Raw genomic sequence first — 20,483 nt, 5'->3', positions numbered from 1 at the left:
TCCTCACATTTTGACATACTAAAACACAAGTAATTACTCACTCAGATAATATACAACGAAAAAAAACCTTTTTGTTTTAAAAGAAATTGAAATTACTGTCTAATAACAATTAGCAGTTGATTTAAACTCAAATATGTTACTGCAGATCAGGTTTAGCAAGAACAGGAACAGTAATGGTATGAAATGTAATGTATAGGGTGTTGCATAAGCGTCCTCTGTGTTGGTTGATATGCAAGTAAAACAATAAAACTCATGTATATACAAGAGAACCGCTGTAGAATAACTGTCCACTGTAGTGACCACTGTGCATGAAAGGGTTAATTATAGTTTTTATTTATTTTGAAAATGTTTTTACAGTTCTAGTTTTCATCATTTCGTTAGTTTTCGTTAAGGATAATAACCTTGATCTGTAATAAGGTCTTGGGAGACAGACTGGGATTAAAAAGAGAGAGGGAAAGAGTCACTTGTGAGAGCTCCTGAATGAAAGCAGCAGAAACAGAGCAGCTCTGCCCCCTACAGGCCAAAGGGGGGGTTGTTCTCCTCTGAGGACGTGAAGCTGCTCACACCAAATGCAGCCAATGCACTGGAGTGTCAATCAGTAAATTAGAGGGTGTGTGAGAGTGTGTTTTCCTGGGGAAGAGGGGGACATCCTGTGACAGAGACTCACCCCCCCCCCCTTACACACACACACATCACAAACACACACATATACACACACACACACATGTTGTTTACCATTGGAAGCTGTATACACACACACAATCATCATTATCAACATTAAAAGAAAACTTAATTCTCATGCAGAAGTTTTCAGTTTGCAGCTCATGGCCTCAGGTGAAAGCTCCTGCTGTTCAGTAGATGTGTGTGTTTTCTGATTGTGTGTGATTGTGACGAGCTGAGGTGGGGAGTGAGTGGGCGGGGTCAAAGGGAGGGGTTAGGAGTGGGCGTGGCCTGAGATCACACAGAGACGGCCCTCTTCCCAAACATAGTGGGAGATGTAGATAGTGTCGGGCATTCGATCGGCGAGTCAGGACGCGGAGTGGATCTCACACACACACACACTCACGCGCATTTACGCACACACACACACGCAGAGTGAAGTGGAGTGGAGTGGAGTATCAGCGCTCGGAGCGGGACAGACGGACGGAGGGGGGAGACCTGCACCTGTCCCACACTACACTACGACTTTTTCCACGCACACAGTTCCACAGAGGATCAGACCGGTCGTCCCTATGTGTGGATGGGACCAAAGTTACACGGTGAGGACGCACAAAAAAAAAGACGCACTAAAACTTTAACTTTTTCACAAATGTTGCACTTTCTTAATCAACTTTGCGCATTTCTTGTTGCTTTTTTTTTTTTTAACTTTCTGTGTCTAACATATCTAAATTATGCGCAATATCAACTTTTTTCTGGCTTTTTACAACTCTTTCCAACATGTAGTGACTTTTAAACTTGTTCCAAATCAAATGTTTGTTCTTTTTCTGACTGGAAATTACAAACATTTATTTTTAATCAGTTAAGACTAATTGCATTTACTTATTTAAATGCACCTTCTAGTGTTTTGTTTTGTTTTGTTTTTTTGCTGTTTGTAGGAGGTTAGTTTCTGAGTGTTTGAGTTTTTGATGATTTTCTGACATGTGAGAGGAGTTTGTAAGTGGTTTCTTGAATTTTGTGTGTTTATCTCTGAATGAGTGGTTTTTGAGTGTTTTCTTAAATTTGAAGTGCTTTTCTGGCTTTGTTGAAAACTAGTTTGCAAGAGTTTTCTTCAATCTTGAGTGCTTTTTCTGGTGTTTTTAAGTAGTTTGTAAGTGTTTTTGTTAAATTAGAGTTTTCCTGACATGGAAGAATAATTTGCAAGTGTTTTCTGGAATTCTGGCTTTTTTTCTTACCTCTCCTTATGACTTTTTAAGCCAGATTTAAAGACTTTACATGTGCTTCATTGAAAAAAATAAACACAGATTTTCCTCCTACTTGTATTAAAATAAGACACATCTTTTTTTTCTTTAACTGGTCAAGAGTTTCATGTTAAAGTCTTCATTTAAATGTGCAATCCTGCGGCCTGTGTGCAAACTCAGCGTCTTTATTTTCAGTTGAGAGCTCAATTGTGTCTTGGTTCTTGGTTTCACTATTAGTTTTCGATGCTGCAGCTGTTATGCAAAAACAGGGCTGTGAGTTCTGCGAAGAGCTGAAATATTGGGAAATATTGTCATATTTCACTAGTTTCATTGGGCTTCATTTAAATGGAGATAAATGCAGAAACTGTTGGAGAACATTCACATGAGGTCTTTAAAGAATTATAATTTCTAGATGGAAATTTCTGAGTTTTCCAAATCAAATGAGGGAGTTTTGTGGCTTTGGGTTTGAATGTGATTTTACTGATTTGATTAGAAGATGCTTGATGGGGTTTTACTTTGAGATACAGAACTTTTTATGCATAATTTTTTGGCATTTTATGATTGTAAGTGTTAATTTTTTTTTATTTTTTTTTTACCATTCTCTTATTTGTCATTGTGAGGAAACAATATCAAATGCTTCCATCATTAGACACATGGGAGGTTTTTCTATTAAACTGCCTGGTTAATTTTTTAAGAACATCTCTCAGACGTGGCTTCGTGATCCTCTTTGTGTCACATCTCGTTGCTGCTGGAGGAAAACTTATTCACTGTGACTGGAGCCAGTTAGATGTGAAATAATTTTCTTTCTTGCGGCTTCAGAAGAATCCAATGTGGTCAGTGAAGATTTGCAGCTTTCCGTTCGTCTGCGTGGGACGAGCAGCGAGTTTGTCCCTGTTTGGGATGGATATCTACCCTCTGTGTGTGTGTGTGTGTGTGTGTGTGGGATTGTCTTGGGTGGGATTGCGTTTGAAGTTTTGTTTGTGCTGCTGTGGCCCTCCAAATGGAAAAGTTTTGGCGCTCCCTTCCTCATCTACTCCCCCCTCTCTCTTCCCTTCACTTCCACCACCAACACACACTTCATTCTGGGATGATTTGCCGGTTGCACTGCTGTGCCACTCTGCTTCCAATTTTAGCTTCATTCAGACACAGACAGCATTTCCTTCCTCTATCTTCAACCCCAGGGAGAGAAAAGAGGGGGGGGGGGGACAGATCGGGAAGTTTAGATCTGTATAATGTGAGTAAATCTGCCACTTTGTAGAGTAAAGCTGAGGGAAATCCCAAAGTGCAAAGTAAAAAAAAAATAAAAATGGGTGTGATTTTGATTAAAAATGTGCAGAAAATGTGGACGTGATGGGGGATATTGAGTCAAAACCTGCCAGCTGGAACATGTTTAGCTCATAAGACATGTTCATCTGAATTATTTACATAACAGGAAGTGAGTATTGTTGCATATCATTGCTTTCAATGCAACACTATTTAATCAAAGTGTCCTTATCTCAGAATGACTAAGGCTATACTTCCCAATCAGAGGTTTCATCACTGATAAAAGATAAATGAAGGATCAATGAGTTCATTGGATTTTGGAGCTGCCTGGAAAGAAAGATGTGAGGAGGAGTCATATGATTTGAGGCTGTTTAATTTGTCTGAGCTGGAAAATAAGTGTGACATGTGGTGCTGATGGTAGTAGATGAGTGAGTGAATGGATGAATGGATGGATAGATGTAGTTGTTCTTCCCTGTTTCCCATTTTAGTCGGTGTTTTCTGTAAATAGCTGACAGAACGGCTTCCTGTCTGTTTCTGCAGTGTGTGTTTGTGTGTGACTGCAGCATTAGTCAGACCCCCTTCGTCCTGAATCACCACACATAATAACCATCGCTCCTCCTCCTCCTCTTTCACTCCATCTTCATCCTTTCATCTCTTCGTCTGCTTTAAATCCCATCTTATTCTTCCTTATCTTCTTCCTCCCCCGACTCTCCCATCGTTATTCACATACTTTTCTGTTCTCCAGCCTGAACAACACATGTTTAGTTTTTCTTGTTTTTCAATTTCAGCTTAATTTTTTTTTCTTTTTTTCGGAATTGGTTGGTTTGTTTTTTCATTTGTGAGAAAGTACTGCAAGGACAGGTGATGTGCTGCCACCTACTGGTTTAAAGGTGGTACGTAAAAAAGACGTATGACCGCTAGGCGTCACTGAACGACAAAATGTAACTATAGGTCGCAATAAGCAAGGTGTTTTTTCATTCTTTTTCTTTACCTTAACTTTATGTTTTTCCTCTTTTCTTGGATTTCCTCTGTCTTTTACTTTTTGATTTCTTCCTCATTGCCACATAACTTTTCATTGTCTTTTTTTTTTTTTTACAACTTTTTCATTTTCTGTTTTCACTCAACACTTTCCACTTTTTTACGTGTTTTTTCCTCTTGTTCCATCTTTACTTTTTACATCATACCCTCTTTCTTTTTCTCCATTTTTTTATTCTTCTGCAATCTTCCACTTCTCTCCTCTTTTTCTTTTACTTTTTACTTCATCTTCTTCTCTTTCTTTCATTTTTTTCTTGTGTTTTATGTTTCTTTTCATCCTCATTTTATGCATCCGTCTCACACCTTTCTTTCTTTATGTTTTTTTCTTGTTTTCGTTATCAAACAGTTGGTATAAACTCTTTTTTTCTGCCTGTTTCTCCTCTTGATTCCCCCCTTCCAGGCGACCTCTCATAGCTCGGCCATGTTGACCAGTGAGGGGGCGCACACAATGGACCAGGACGACACACATCATGGACCCAAGATGGCCTCCACCGCCACCACCAACGACAACGGCAGCAGCTCGAGCTCCGACCGAAGCGAGCCCGTGACGGACACCGAGGTGGACATGGAGATGGACGTAGAAGAGGCCGACATGACGCGTTGGACGGAGGCGGAGTTCGAGGAGAAGTGCACATACATCGTCAAGGATACAGCGTGGGAGGCGGGGCCAGACGGTGACATCACAACCAGAGCTGAGGCGTCGCTTCCACGAAATCTGGCGTTCAAACACCCGGCCGACAGCAAAGAGGTCCGACTCACAAACACTCACAACTTTCTCTTTAGTCATGATTTTATATACGTACACACACTCATATGAGTCAGATGCGGGTCATGTAATGAAGAGGGGGTCGTGTCTCGTCGTAAAACCTCACATACACATTACAGAGTGGAATTCGAGTGTGAGTGGGTGTGCGAACGCCTCCAGCTGAATCCTCACACACATATATAATCACACACAGAGTAAAGTCTGTGTGTTTTAACAGTGATTTCATCAGCTCTCATCCGTCCATGAAAACCCATTAATCATCAGAGAAAATGATCCAGTCTGTTTCTTTGACGATAAACCAGCTGCAGTACCTACATCTACTGACAGAGGGCGCAGTTTAGCATTCAAAGGAGCATAGCAAACTCCTGAAGTGACAATAAAATGGGTTTCATGTGAACTTTGACCCCACCGACACTTTAATGTCCCTCAGCAAACAAATCAGCAACTGTATGACCTGTTGACGAACCTGAATGGATTAAGTTTTGGACATTTTTACCCCCAGTTCAATTGTATCGAAGGTTGAAACAAAGGTCGGATAGAAGTGACATGTAGATCTGTGACACATAGAACCAAACGTACTGTTTCACTTCTGTTTTGGGTGTTAGGACTGACCAATCACTTGAAATATTAAAATTATTATATTGCAAAGAGGAAAACCCATAACAAGGGAGATGGTTTTTTTTGTTTGTTTGTTTTTTTATGAAGGCTGCAAACATCACACCATCATAATCATTAGAATTTTTACAGTGAATATTCCAATGAAAATATTATCATTACTTCTAAAACTATTTTTTTTTCCCATCATAACTGCATGTTCTTGAAACATCTTCCCATTAAATGAGATTAATACAGGACTGATAAGTGTTCCTTTGTGCTCATTAAATCATTTTAGACAATTTATCATAGATTTCATTAATATAATACATAATCATTTTGCAGATGTTTGTCTGTGTTCAAGATAAGTTTCACTCTTTGCATGGCAATTCTTGTCTTTTAGTCGTCTTTGTACGTCTTTGGTTATTAATTGACATTATTACGAGACTGATAAGTGTTAAATTACTCTTAACAAGTTAAATAATTGAACAAAACTGCAGAGAAACATTTGAAATTACATGTTATGTCAATTTAGGTGAGTTATATTGATTTACAAATTTCTGGTTCATAATTAAATTCAGTTTTGTTTTGTTTTGTTTTTTTAATGAATGATGGGTGTGTGCTTGGAGTTATTTAGAAATCAGTTTTACCCTTAGCATGAAAACTTTGTTCAGTTTTTAATGTTATTTCTGTTTTACGCACTATTATTAAACTGATAATATTTATTAATGCATGAACAAGAGTAAAAAAAAAAAGACTTTCTGTCCCTTTAGATGATTAAAATAGATCACAGATTGAATCTTGGATCTTGAGGATGTAATCAGGTTTTAAGTAAGATAATCATAGGTCAAATAAAGTCCCATTTAGCTGATTTAACTTTATCTCTACTGTCGTTTCATGAATAACCACAGATCTTTCAGTGATGGATCTATGCTCTGTGTTTCTAAGCTGCAAGGAAGTTAAAAAGTGCACGAGTATAGGTCAAAAGTTGACCGTTTTGACACTTTGAGTCGCTCAGCAAACTTCCAGCAGGGTGATTACATAGATTTTCTCATCACAGAGCTGCAGAGCTTATCAGGAGGAAACTGAGGAAAGAGCAAAAAAGGAGTGAAAAAAGGTTATGATATGCTATCAGCTAATATTTATCTGCACTGACTGAGAGAGAGAAAGAGAGAGAGGACAACTGGAAAAGGCTGAAGTTGTCGCTGTGATCAAAGAAGATTTAGGTTAAAGAGAAAGAGAGGAGCATTGTAAAATCCTGTTAATAAGTCTTCCTGTTGCACACACTCACTTGTGTCTGGCGTTAAAGAGGGGAGAGGGGATTTCCCATGTCACCAGGGAACAAGGGCTTTGGGAGAGACGTCTGTTTGCGTGGGTTTTGCATGAAGAAAATGTGTCTGTGAGCTTCCACGACCGGAGCCTGACATAATCCCACCCCTCTTCATCTTCCTCTTCTTCCATTTTTTTGGCCTTTAATCGAATCAAAAGCAAAATGTGAGAGAGAGAGAGAGAGAGAGAGAGAGAGAGAAAAAAAAGAGGAAAAACAAAAGAATCTTTTTGTCTTTTGAGGATGTTTCCCCTCCACCCGAGGCGTCTGAAGTCGCAGCGGTTTTGGTTTGATGTGGCGACAAGTGGAGGTGTGCGAACGCGAGACAAAAGGAAAGGCAGGGAGATGTTAGAGATGAGAAATTTGCTCTTTTTCTTCAGACGTACACAAACGGGCTTCTTTTAATGAACTGAGGCGTGAAGTCGGTTCATAAATCATCTCCTGCGTTGACAGCCGACTCGCACATGTGTCTGTTTGTTCATACAATAACACTTAATTACACATTATTCCACATATTGAGCATAAAAACACAGATGAGACAGTTGGTCCATTTTGCAAATAAAAATCAGACATATTTGTGAAATTCTTCTAAAATTGCTTCATAAATCATCAAACATCTTGTCTATTTGTTCATATGAGACTAAAAAACATAAAAACACACAGATGTCTCATCTGCGTCAAGACACTTTTCATAAAACATCCTGTTTTTCATGTTATTGCATAATATTTTTTTCCATTCTAGCAGGTAAAGATTGTTTTCTTAAACATTTAATCAGTCAGATCAGTGTTCTACTTACATTTCTGTGATCCGTTAGCCTGTTAAAACCTGAATAATTCAGTTTCAACCTTTTATTACACCTAATACAGTGTGTTTCAATGAAAAAGACTCATGAATATATTGTTGTACGGAGTTGAACCACTGTTAAACACAACAAAAAGGCAGAAATCCCCTCCAGACATTTGTCAAAAGTAGTTTCTTCTGGTAATAAACATGTTTGGATGTTACAAATACGCTTTTTCTGTTTTTAATGGAAGGTTTTTTTCACATTAAGTTTTTTTTACTTTAATTACTTTTTAGAGGTTTCATTATTTTATTTTCATCATTTATTTAGTTTTAATGTTAATTTATTTTTCCAGATATTATGATTAAAATCTTGACTTATAGAAGGTGAATAAATCATTTTATTGTTATATTTGGATTTTTTTTTTTTTTTTTCTTTTGCATAAAAAGCTGTATTTCTTTAAAGTTTCATTGTTCGTTGGTTTTCAGTACTGGTGGAGTACTTGGGGACTTCAAATAAACATGTAGGGACAACGATTGTTAGACTTCAAAGATAACTTCTTCCTTTTTTTTGGTCTGACCCATGTGTGTTGGTGTGTGTTGTCGTGCAGGTGGTTGGCGTGTGCAGCAGGGAGTACATCCCCAAAGGAACTCGCTTCGGGCCCCTGGTGGGTGAGATCTACACAGCTGACAGCGTGCCCAAAGATGCCAACCGGAAGTATTTCTGGAGGGTAGGCACTGAAACAAACAAAAACACACACTTGCACAGACACACACACTTCCTCAGAAGCCGGAGGGACCCCTTCCTGTGACGTCACGGTCGTCTAAAGTCAGTCAGTGGAACAGGAAACTGGGCTCACTGCTGTTTTTCAGTGTGAATGAAAAAGAGAGACGGGGATGTGATGTCAGCTTTACATAAATAACATGTCGAGAGTGTGGTTCCTGTAAGTCCACACACACACATGAACACACAGTTCGGCTGAACACACCCCATCACTACCAGTAACTGACAGTGAGACGCTCACTAACCACCTACCTGACCACCGCCTTCGCCCCGAGAAAACACTCCACCACAAGCAGAAAATCAGAAAGGTGTCCCGCTCACTTTCACACCCACTGTGAAACGAGAGATCGACTTAAAGACAAAGTGAAAAACACACACTCACACACAGAGAGAAAGAAAGAGAAAGAGAGAGATTCTCTTATTCTATATAAACCGTGTTCTCCTTGGACAGTTTCTTTTTGGGTTCAGACTTTTTAATCGTCTACAGGAGATGAAGCTGATGAGATGGTGAGGTTTTTATACCTAAAGACGCGGAATTTATTAACTTAACATTAACAAGGCACTTCTTATAAACTTATTGCTGCTTTTTGATCCATTTGTTAGTTTTTTCCCCGATGAGTAAAATAACTAAAATAATAGGTGACTTAAAGTGTCAATTATCTAATATTTTTTTCAACATTATTTTATTTATTCTTCAGTTATTTTTACTAATTAGTTAATTTCTTATTAGTAAGGGTTTTCTAATTTGGATTTAACTGCATAAAAATGTATTATATAATAAGTATGGTGAAATATTCTAATAATAACCAGCTTTAGTCAAGGTTTTTGTTCTAAAATGTCTTTATTTTCACACATATTTCTGCTTTTTGCTATTAATTGTTTTCCTACTTTTTTTTTACTTTAATGTTATACCACATTACAAATTTATTATTATATGAATATTTACTGTCTTTGTTTTTTGATTGACTTTTCTGATTTAAACCCATCTATCTATCCATCTATCCATCTATCTATCTATCTATCTATCTATCTATCTATCTATCTATCTATCTATCTATCTATCTATCTATCTATCTATCTTTTTTTTTTTTTGACAGTTTTTCCATTTAAATATAGGAGAAACCTGTTTTTAATCCTGTTAATACAGCATTACATATTTATTTCATTGCATTTGTCACAAATTAATAAGGTGTGTAAAAATAAAACATCTACATAATGCAGAAAACTGTGACCTATTATAGTCAAATTTGGTTAAACTGTTATCTTATAATTTTGATCATGTTTTTAGATGTAAAGCACTTTGGTTTTCTTTGTGTCTTTGTAAAGTGCTATATAAATAAACTTTGATTGATAGTAAAAGTTCTTAATTATTTACATGGATTTCTGATATTAATATTTCGTCCTTTTCTTTTGCTCAGATTTATGAAGACGGGGAGTTCCATCACTTTGTGGACGGTCTGGATGAGACTCGCTCTAACTGGATGCGGTACGTGAACCCGGCCCACTCGGCGGCTGACCAGAACCTGGCGGCGTGTCAGAACGGCATGGAGATTTACTTCTACACGGTGAAACCCGTCCCGGCCGGCGCCGAGCTGCTCGTGTGGTACTGCCATGACTTCGCCAGACGCCTCCACTACCCGCCATCCGGAGAACTGATGATGCAGAAGCTCAGTAAGTGTCAACGAAAACAAAAACCCATAAGAAATCTGCGAAATAATTAGAAAACAGAACAGAATATGGTGTTTTTGGATGCTTTTATTTTGAAAGGGCGTCCTGTTTTTTGTTATTAAAGCTCCATGTTGGGCTGATGTAGGCGTGTGTGCGGCAGTGTCTTGTGTCTTGAGTGTGTCCTGTCGCCGCTCTTAAAGCCTAACAATGTTTTTTAGTGTAGCTGTGTCTCCTTCCTCTCTGAACGTTACTCTGTCATTATCTCAAACACACACACATACACACACACACACATGCATACAACACACACAACCCGACAACCTTTCATCTCTGTCAGTGCCATCGCTGTATTAGTGTGTGTGTGTCAGTGACAGTGTAATTACACAGACAGGGGGATATGGCCCCTAATGCCACAGTCTTACACACTTAAAGACCCGCTTTTAACATGAAAGCGCACACACACACATATACACACACACACATAGACACACAACCCTGTTCAACCTCAATAAAAGACCAGAGACAGTGTGTGTTTCAATAGTGTGTGTCTGCAAAAACGGCAAAAAGCAGCTCCAAGGTAAACATAGTCATACTAATGAACTATAGAGGTACTTTTACACACATATCCATACTCTCCTTGACATCTATTGAAGTACATCAGTATTTCTAGACTTATATTTGATGCATAATGAAGTACAAAGGGAACATATGAAGTATACAAGAACATTTTATTAATAATTATTGCAGTCGATCAAAGCATAGAAGTACTTTTGCAAACATAATTGTGTACTTTTACACACAATTTCTTATTGAGGTCTAATGAAGTATAGACGTACTTCTGCTCACATACATTTTAACATTTACTGAAAAATATCAGTACTTTTGGGAATCTTTATCAAATGTATTTTTATGAGCCTTTGACATTTAAAGAAACAGAGTTACTTTTATATAGATATTGACATGAGATGACATAATTAAGCTTTTTTGCACACATTTTGAAGACTGATTAAATATTTATGGATTTTTCCAAGTGTCTAATGATGTACATTTGTACCTTTATTCACATATTGACATATTTTATTATATTATGACAAATACTGGTACTTTTATAAGTGTTTATTTAGTCAAATGAAGTATTGATGTATTTTTATGAACCTTTATTTAATTTAAAGAAGCACAGTTACTTTTTTATAGATATTAGTGTTTTTAGTATTGAGTATTCACTCATTTTGAAAGCCAATGAAGTATTTATGTACTTTTCCGATCATTTAGCAATGTATATGAGTACTTTTATGCATATTTTAATGTCTGACTAAGGCTATAAGGTACTTTTATGAATCTTTATTGGCATCTAATGACATATAGAGCACATATTTTAATACCTCATGCATATATATCGGTGCATTCATGATCTTCCGTTGTCACCAGATGAAATATATAGATACTTTTACACACATGTCGACGCCTAATGGTGCATTTGAGGCACTTTTGTCAACATTTATTAAGAATGGAGACAAATCCTACCAAAAATGACTGGGAATTGATGTGTGGATCCTGAAATCCTCCAGGCTTTATTTGACTTGATCAAAGACAGAGTGAGGTAAAGAAGCAAACAAAGCCTGAGAGAGTAGGAGCTCAGTGGTTTCCAGGTGTGACTGCAGGCTAATAGCAGTGTTACGGAGGCAGCGGACCCAGCAGACCCCAGCCTGGGTGACTCCACTACCCAGGGAAGAATGCGCATGACCTGGGGGACGTGGAGGCTCAACCCCCATCCCTCCTCCAAAGCCAGCGTATACAGTATTTGTGTTGTCTTTAATCAGCTTCATCTGTTATTTAACCCCGTAGGCTGCTGTTGACCTGCCTCTGACCTGAATATGTACCTGCAGCAGGAACACTCACCTGTACTTTACCACTGCCACGTTGTTCTCACCTCTTTTTTTTTTTTTTGATTTTGAGTTTCTACCATCTTTCTTTTTCTTTCCACGTGTCTGATAAGGTTCCTAAAATGACTATATCAGCGTTTGACTGTTGGAGTTTTAGCCCTACAGAAATAATCTCACCAGCTGAGTAAAACCAAGAAAACCGCAATGTTTCTGAGTAAGTAACGTTAAACTGAAACCCTGTTAAAAGGGCAAAAGGTAAACGAAGAGGAAGTAACTGTGATTAAATGTAGGGGCCACACTATCATCTGCCCATATGTGCTAACAGTCGCAAGAGTTTAGACAAAATTAATTAATATCAAAATCTTTAAATTAAAAAAAAAAAAGCCTGTTATCTTGGATTATTATCTTGGACACATGGACAGATTATAGGATGAAGCCGATTTGAATCATACTATATCTGACTTGCAGCAGATAACATGATTTCTTCCTCATGAGCTTCTATATTGTTAAAGGAAAGTATGAATCACATAAAAAAAGTAGCTGAAGAAATCACTACAATTTAGCTGATGAATGTAAAAAGTTGGATGATGTTTGAAATACTCAGATTGCTCAGACATTAAAAGAGGAAATACATTTTCTAAGTTACTTTCCTGTGTGTCTTAGGCCAAGAAAATCATAACGTGCAACTTTTAAATCATTTAAAATGTAAAAGTTATGCATAAAATGTAAATTTGTACAGTTAACATGGTATTTATCTGAAACAGGATACATTTTTTTGCAGAGTTTGTGGTCAGTATCCGGTAAGAATTTGATGTTAATGCCTGAAAATAAGCAGAATTCATCTATATATTCTGGATATTAAAACTACTGCTAGGTTCGACTCAAACAATAAGATAATACGATTATTTCTGAAAAACCTTATCTGACTCCACAGTTTTGCATTTGTTGAAGTTCGAGCAGGTTACTTTCAGGTTGATTAATTCGATGAATAACACCATATTGACACTTTTATTCAGACACTTATGAAACTTTTATTTTCTGGTTGACCTTCACATGATCCTGTGGCGCCTTAAAGAAGACACCCGTGTGTAACCGTCGTCTTCATCATTTTTCCTTGCAGTTTTTTGGTCTTAGTCGAAGCGATCGCCCGGTTTCCAGCGCAGTCATAGTAAAACCAGACGTGTGTGTTCTTGTCTCTGTGTGGGTTCAAGTGACTGTCTGACTCCCTCACTTTCTCCTCTCTTCTCCTTCTTCTTCTTCATGCGTCTCTTGTATTTGTCGCTGTCGTTTAGCATTCTTCAAGTGTTAGCACATACCAGCACCTGTCAGCCATCTGTGTGTGTGTCACGTTCAAAGACCCGCCGCTCGGCCGACAAAACACTCTCTCCTCTCACACACGCACTCATAAGCGTGACACGCCGACACGTTCACACCCACTCTTTTCATCTCAGACAAATGCTAGCTCACACACAACACACACATGCATGCATGTGTGTGTTGTGTGTGTGTGTGCTGGCTTTTCTGGGTCTGTTTTAAGTGGCAAATATATCAGTGAGCGATGCAGGGAGTTGTGGAGGTAGAGTTTTGGGACCGACTCCCTCCCCCTTTGTTGACTACTTGAACTTCCTGGCAGAAGGGCCGTGTTGACAGATTGATATCTCCAAGATGGCCGCCCTGTTTGTTTTCCAGAAGAACTAGAAGAGGAGGAGGAGGAGGAGGAGGAGGAGGAGGAAGAGGAGGAAGGCTAATTGATAACCTCTATGTTTACACTGTGCTGTTATACTACTGACGCAAGGGTCACTGCCTGTGCAATCATGTTTTTGAGGGAACCTTTAGGGGTAGATCTTATACTTCCTTGGGTATTTTATTTTATACTTCCACTGTGCAAAATCTCAGAGTCAAATTTTGGACTTTTTTTCTCCACTGCTTTAGTCTGACAGCATGAACAATTTCTAAATATGAGAGAAAATTATTTACCTTGACATTTGGTTCAGTTGTTATTTGTACTTTGCTGGAAAAAAACAACGTAATTGCGTCATTTTCTTCATAACTGAGAAGATATTTAAGAATTTTTACCAACCAAAAAACTAGTTCATAGAGAAAATAAGCAACTCCTCATTACACAGTTGCACAATACTCCAGCATATGTAAAATCTCATTTAACATTAATACACTACATTACAACACATCATAATAATGTATCTAATGATACTCCACGGGTTCTAGATGTGTTTGTTTTTAGGCTGTTGTGTATTTATTTGTGCATGTTGTACCACATTTGTCCAGCAGTCACCGCCAAAGCATTCTAGGCATAGCAACATTATTGTAAGGCTATTGTATTCCAAAATTACTAATATCTTCCAAAATATTGTTCCTATCAACTTGCCATTTTCCCTACTGTCTTCCTTGACTAAAAATACATAAGTATGCCAAACTGCAGCATCAGCTCTTTCCGGATTTTGTGTGATTCCGAGACCACACACACATGCATGCACGCACACTTGGCTTTTAATATATAATTATATAAAGCAATAACGTACTTGACGAGGAGCAACAACTTAACATACTTAAAGTCCATTTCAGTGATGGTTCTTCCATACTTTACTTGTACCGGAGTATTTTCTCAAGGATCTGAGTACTTCCTCCACCATGGATTACCTGTGACAACCTCCATCTCTCTCCGCATACTTAAGACACACACTCCCTCTATGCGAACCTCTCTGTAAAAGTCGACGCTGTGCAGTAAATGAGCTTACAGATAATAGACGGCGGTGTTTTTAGGGTCTGGCTGCAGCCATTTAACAGCCGAGATGTGCCGCTAGCTGACATCTCTGGGCTTTTAGGGAGTGTGTGTGTGAGCTCGCCTCCTAATCCACTCTTTCATCATGCGGAGGAGACAGTAGGTGTGAGTGACTGAGGAGGAAGCTCTCTCGTTTCACCTCTGACCTGGAAACAATAGCAAATGGCCAGGAAAATGAGGATCCAAAGTGTGTGTGTGTGTGTGTGCGTGTGTGTGTGTGTGTGTGTGTGTGTGTGTGGTGTGTGTGTTCGGCAAAAGTGGGAGAGTCAACAAATCAGACAGAGGTCTTTGTGTGGAGGCGCCTCACTGTGTCATATGGTGTGTGTTTGTGGAGGGCAGGTAAAGGCCGCACTTTTCTTTTCTTGTCCATTTTTTTTTTTTTATCTTTAACAGGAAACCTTCCATCAGCCCCATCTGTCTGTCCGTCTGTCGGACCACCATTTTGATTTTATCTTGATTTTTATAGACACACAAAGACACACTGTGCCCAAAGGCAGCTGTCACGCCTCACTTCCTGTCTTTCGCCCTCCCTCCTTGCGCTCGTTCGTCAAATCTGTCTCCTTAATTGGACCACTGAGTTACTTATGGTGTTCTTTAACCCTGGGACACACAGTCATGCCTCTGCAGCAGAGAGAACCTACTGACCTGCACAAGTTTGTCTCTGCAGGTTTAGTTTTACAGCACATCGATTAAAAAAAACTTGAGATCTGTACACTTAACAAAAGGCGAGGATTTTTTTTTTACGTGTTGAATAAGATTTTACTGAATAAACACAGGCCTTTTTCTGAATGTAGTAACTGCACATCATAATTGTTATAGCTTGTAATACTTGAATGTTTTTAAATCTAAAATATAGTTTGATTAATACACTAAACTCACCATTTGGAACACCGAAGCCACAAAATAAAAACTTTGACAAGCAAGAAAACAAAAGACAGTTCATTTGTATAACAGGGATAATAGTCATTAATCACTAGAGATATAAACAACTGAACCTGAAGTGGCCATTGTGATGAATTTTCTAACGTTTCCGATAAGACATCTAGTAGAGAAAATGATATAATAAAGTGGACAAAAAGAGAAACTGCATCAAATACAAATCACGTTTTTTTTTTTTTTTTTGTAGTATGAATGGTTTTGTTCCCACACTGACCTCCCTGTTCTTGTTTCCTACAGAAACAGTCTCTCTTGGAGGTAAAGCAGCAGCAGGTGAGCAGTGAGGAGCGCTTTGGTCGACGCCTCCAGACCCGTCCCCGTTGCAGTGACCCCCACCCCACCCAAGAGGGAACACAGCGTCCTCTCCATCCTCCGGGGCACCAACAGCACCTCGTCCTCCTCATCATTCACAAAAAGAGAGCCAAGCCGGCCGCTGCCCACTCGCCCGCGCTGCGCCGATAGCCCCGAGCGCCCCCTGTACCCACGCGCTCTCTACCCGGCTCTCAGGCCCCATATCCCAGAAGACTTCCTCAAACCTGGATACCCTGTGACCCACTCCCCTGGCAACCAGTCATCTGCAACACCCAGCCCATCAGCCAGGAGCAGTCCAGACAGTAGCCCACATGGGAGCCCCTCAGGTCCATCCCCGGCCTCCTTCTACCCCACTGGACTGGGTTCCTACCCAGGTTACTCCCCACCAGCTGCCCCTCTGTCCTCACCTTTCTACCCTCCAGGAACCCCATATTCACGGTACATCCTGCCTCACCACTACTCGCTGCCTGGAGGGGGTGTCCCAGCAGTCGGGGGCATCTTCCCAAGAATGTACCCCCTCTACAGCAGCCTCCTGCCCCCTCACGTCCCCATCCTGCCCTCTGATGGACCATCAAGGCGGTTCCTGATGCCCGAGCCCATCCACCCATCATCCATCTCTGCCCACAGAGACTTCCTCCTACCAGCACCCACCAGTGCCTTCTCAGCCGCCACCTCGCTTAAGGACAAAGCTGGGCCTCACCACCCATACCCAGGACACCCCCACCCCCACAGGCCGGCCCCTTCCAGCGGCTCTCCTACAGCGGGTACATCACCTCCCAGCGAACGCCTGCCCACCAAGCCTACCTCAGCGCTGCTCGGGAGTCCCACTGAGCACCTGGCTGACGAGGAGGCCATCAACCTGAGCAAAGTGAAGCGTGGCGCCGGATCAGCGGGACACAGGACGCTGCCGTACCCACTGAAGAAACAGAACGGCAAAATCAAGTACGAGTGCAACGTATGCAGCAAAACATTTGGACAGTTGTCAAACCTGAAGGTGAGGCTCGAGAAGAAGTTTTAATTTTGTCTTTACTTTGAGGTTTTTACTAGTTTTAGTTGTAGCTTGAGATGTTTAAAAAAGAGAGCAAGAAAAATACATGGCTTTCAGCACCATGTCTGCTTGATTTATGGTGTCATTACCATTCCATTCCTATGTACCTGAGAGATGACAGTGTAATTATTAGGCCGCAGAGCAGGTTGAATGTTCTCGAAAGAGGAAGATGTGTTACAAAATACTTCACGGAAAACATGACTCAGACAAAACCAAACAGTAACAGTGAAAACATGATGGAGACAAAGCTTAAGGTTTCAGCAAAACATGTAACAGAAAGCAAAAGTTAGACATTTTTCAAGATGAAATGCACATGTCTTCAGTAGTGTTTTCTTTTGTGCTGCTGCAGGTTCATCTTCGTGTTCACAGCGGAGAGAGACCCTTCAAATGTCAAACCTGCAACAAAGGCTTCACCCAGCTCGCTCACCTGCAGAAACACTACCTGGTCCACACAGGAGAAAAGCCTCATGAATGCCAGGTGAGACAACGTTAAATACACACTCATGTCTGCGCTGGGAGCTGGTCATTTGTTGACTTTAGCTATTGACTTTCTCAGTTAATGACAGCCATTAATTGCTATCTAGAGTTCACAGGTTGGATAGTGTTGTAAAGGAGTACCATATTTGCCAATGACATGTAGTGGAAGTACATTCCATCACTGAAAATGTGCACTCATGTTCTTCCTGAGTACTGATGTTTGTTTTTTCCTCGTGCAGGTTTGCCACAAGCGCTTCAGCAGCACCAGCAACCTGAAAACTCACCTGCGCCTTCACTCAGGAGAGAAGCCGTACCACTGCAAGCTCTGCCCAGCGAAGTTCACCCAGTTCGTCCACCTCAAACTGCACAAGCGCCTGCACTCCCGTGAGCGTCCACACAAATGCCCGCACTGCCACCGCCACTACATCCACTTGTGCAGCTTGCGGCTCCACCTGAAGGGCTACTGCATGGCGGCGAACTCAGGCGGCCAGGCCAGCCTGGAGGAGCTGCACCGCGCCAACGAGGAGATTGAGCGCTTCGATGTGAGCGAGCACGCCGAGCGGCTGGAGCAGCTGCAGGGAGGCGTGGAAGTGGAGACCATGCTGGAGAAGAAGGTCCTGGGGCTGCTGTGGAGGGAGAGCGATCTCAAGTTCCACCCCCACCACAAAGGGAACACTGCTGACCTCCTGTCCGCCAGTTACGGTGCATTTGAGTCGCCGAACGAGACATCGGTCATCAAGGTGCGACGAAGCAGCCCCGTCCCGCCTCTTCCTGCTAATGTCACCGTGAAGCAGGAGTCTGAGGAGCACGCTTGAGCAATCTTTGACCTCAGTGGACATTAAAACAGACTTAAGGTGGACTGAGTTGCCGGGAGCAACAGCTGTAAATAAATATCTCATCAGCAGTGACATCTTGACCATTGCCGGGTTTTCGACCCATCAGGGACTTGTATACTCAGGGCAACAAGAGACACTGTCCTATGACTACTTAGCGTTGTTTATTATACTTAGAGACAATCATTTACCCAGGATTTAACTTTATTGTAATTAATATAATGTTATTATTATTGCTGTTGTATTATTTGGTCTTTGTTTTCAAATGTTTTGATCAATTACTTGTTATATAATCCCCTTAATTTATTTTACTCTTTTTTTCCAAAGCAATAAGTGGAAGGGATGGTTACACTGACGGGATGAAACCAGCTTACAAGACTGTACATTTTACTTTTTTTTTCGGCTTTTTCTGTGGCCGTTTCTCTGTAGATAGTCACTAGCTGTGTTTCCATGCAACTGGCAAGCAAACGTGAAATGTCACGAAAGAAAGTGCGAATTAACTAATTAACTGGCTGGGGATTTCCATCAACCTTATAATGCGATACTTGGAAACATGGCTACTTTTCTATGCCTGTATCCATCCCACGACCTCTGATCTACAGCACCAGGGGCGTCCACTTCAGGGTTTTATCTATTTAAATTTGTAAAACAATACAGCAGGTTAAAAAGGGTTAAAACTTGCCAAAGTCAGGCACATAATTTGTTGAGTTGAGTTTAGCAATTTTATTTTGACATTCAACCCTGCTTGATCGCTTCCCTTATGTATGTCTGTGTCCTTTTCAGATGCCTACTTAATTTAAATGAAACGAAAAAGGGCATTTTTTGTATATTTTCACAACGGTTACCTCAGTGTGCATGTGAAGTATGATTGTGTGTGTGTTTAAAGGGACAGCTGAAGGTGGGAGCTTTCTATTTATTTGCATTTTGCTACTTGAAAAAGAAGAAGAAGGAGAAGAAGTAGAAGAAACCAAACTGAACTGGAGTGCAGCTCTTCATTTGGTCCAAACTTGTAGCACATAACGGACTGGGAGTCCCTCCTCTTGTTTTATTTGTTTTTGACAACACTGTCGCACCCAAACAGGGAAGCAAACATCCTCTGACTTAGGGATCCACACTTGACGCTAGTAACCAAAGTTCACCTGGCTTTAATTTAACCAAAAACCATGAAAAAAAAAAAAGAAAAAAGAAAATCGAAACAAGGGAAGAAGGACTTGAGGACTTGGAAGCCTCAGGCAGGAAGGGAAGATGAACTGTGTGTATATGATGAAGTGTTTGCTCTTTGGCTCTCTTGTTTTTGTAAATGTTTTGTTGTTATTCTTGTTTGTTAATATTTGGCTCCTTTCTTCAGACCCGCCGTCCGCCATTTTGTTTGTGAACTGGCATACCAAAGCACCTCGGCCTTCTTTAATGCACTGGCCCCCCCCTCGTCCCACTTTATACTTCAGTGCCGATGCTAGCACCATTTACACTGTGTACAATATCACTGAACCCGGTCCTAACAGCATTAAGACTCGACTTAATGTTACTACATCGACTGCGATTTTCTGCAGTCATGCATCACAAACCTGTAGCTTCATTTTTTTTCTCCTCTGTCTCATTATCTCTTATTCGACCAAAGCGTCTTTTCTTTTTCTCTGATTGGAGCTTTAACTTCAGAGGAGAATCTCCTAAAGGACTGTTTCTGTTTACACTCTGGTTTACATAGTTATTTATGTGCAAAAATGTCAAAGTGTAAATTATGATATAAATGTTCCCTGTTCTGATCCGACTGTGGCTCTGTGTGTTTTATTCTAAAAAAACAATACAAGTATGTGCAGATGTGGAACGGTTACACTTGTATCAATAGCATTATTAGCTTAATAATCATAACAGTAATGATTTTTATTTAGATAGTATTAGAAACATCATGAATCATCAAGCTTTATGGAAAAACAACTGATAAAACACTGAAATGACAACAAGCTAAACAAAAACTATCTACAGATCTAAAATGTGTAATAACTGTCAAACCACTAATCCCATCAATACATGTAAATAATATAGGTCAAATGCAGTTTCTCAGCTTGTCAGCATTATCA

The 20,483-nt window shown here is 40.2% G+C and overlaps 1 protein-coding gene across 1 annotated transcript; it reads left to right on the top strand.

The window, feature by feature from the left end:
* The first annotated feature begins 1,026 nt into the window (after positions 1–1,026).
* Positions 1,027–20,173, top strand: prdm1a (PR domain containing 1a, with ZNF domain). Its single transcript, XM_030157465.1, is given in 8 exon segments — positions 1,027–1,259; positions 4,597–4,944; positions 8,276–8,395; positions 9,867–10,118; positions 15,976–16,044; positions 16,046–17,041; positions 17,445–17,573; positions 17,812–20,173. Coding segments are annotated over 8 exon segments (2,517 nt in total). The 5' UTR covers positions 1,027–1,232; the 3' UTR covers positions 18,388–20,173.
* The last annotated feature ends 310 nt before the right edge of the window (positions 20,174–20,483 follow it).

The sequence above is a fragment of the Sphaeramia orbicularis genome, chromosome 16, assembly GCF_902148855.1.
Source record: "Sphaeramia orbicularis chromosome 16, fSphaOr1.1, whole genome shotgun sequence".
Lineage (NCBI taxonomy): Eukaryota > Metazoa > Chordata > Actinopteri > Kurtiformes > Apogonidae > Sphaeramia > Sphaeramia orbicularis.
Note: the sequence above shows the minus strand (reverse complement) of the source record. Positions and strands in the feature narration are given on the sequence as shown.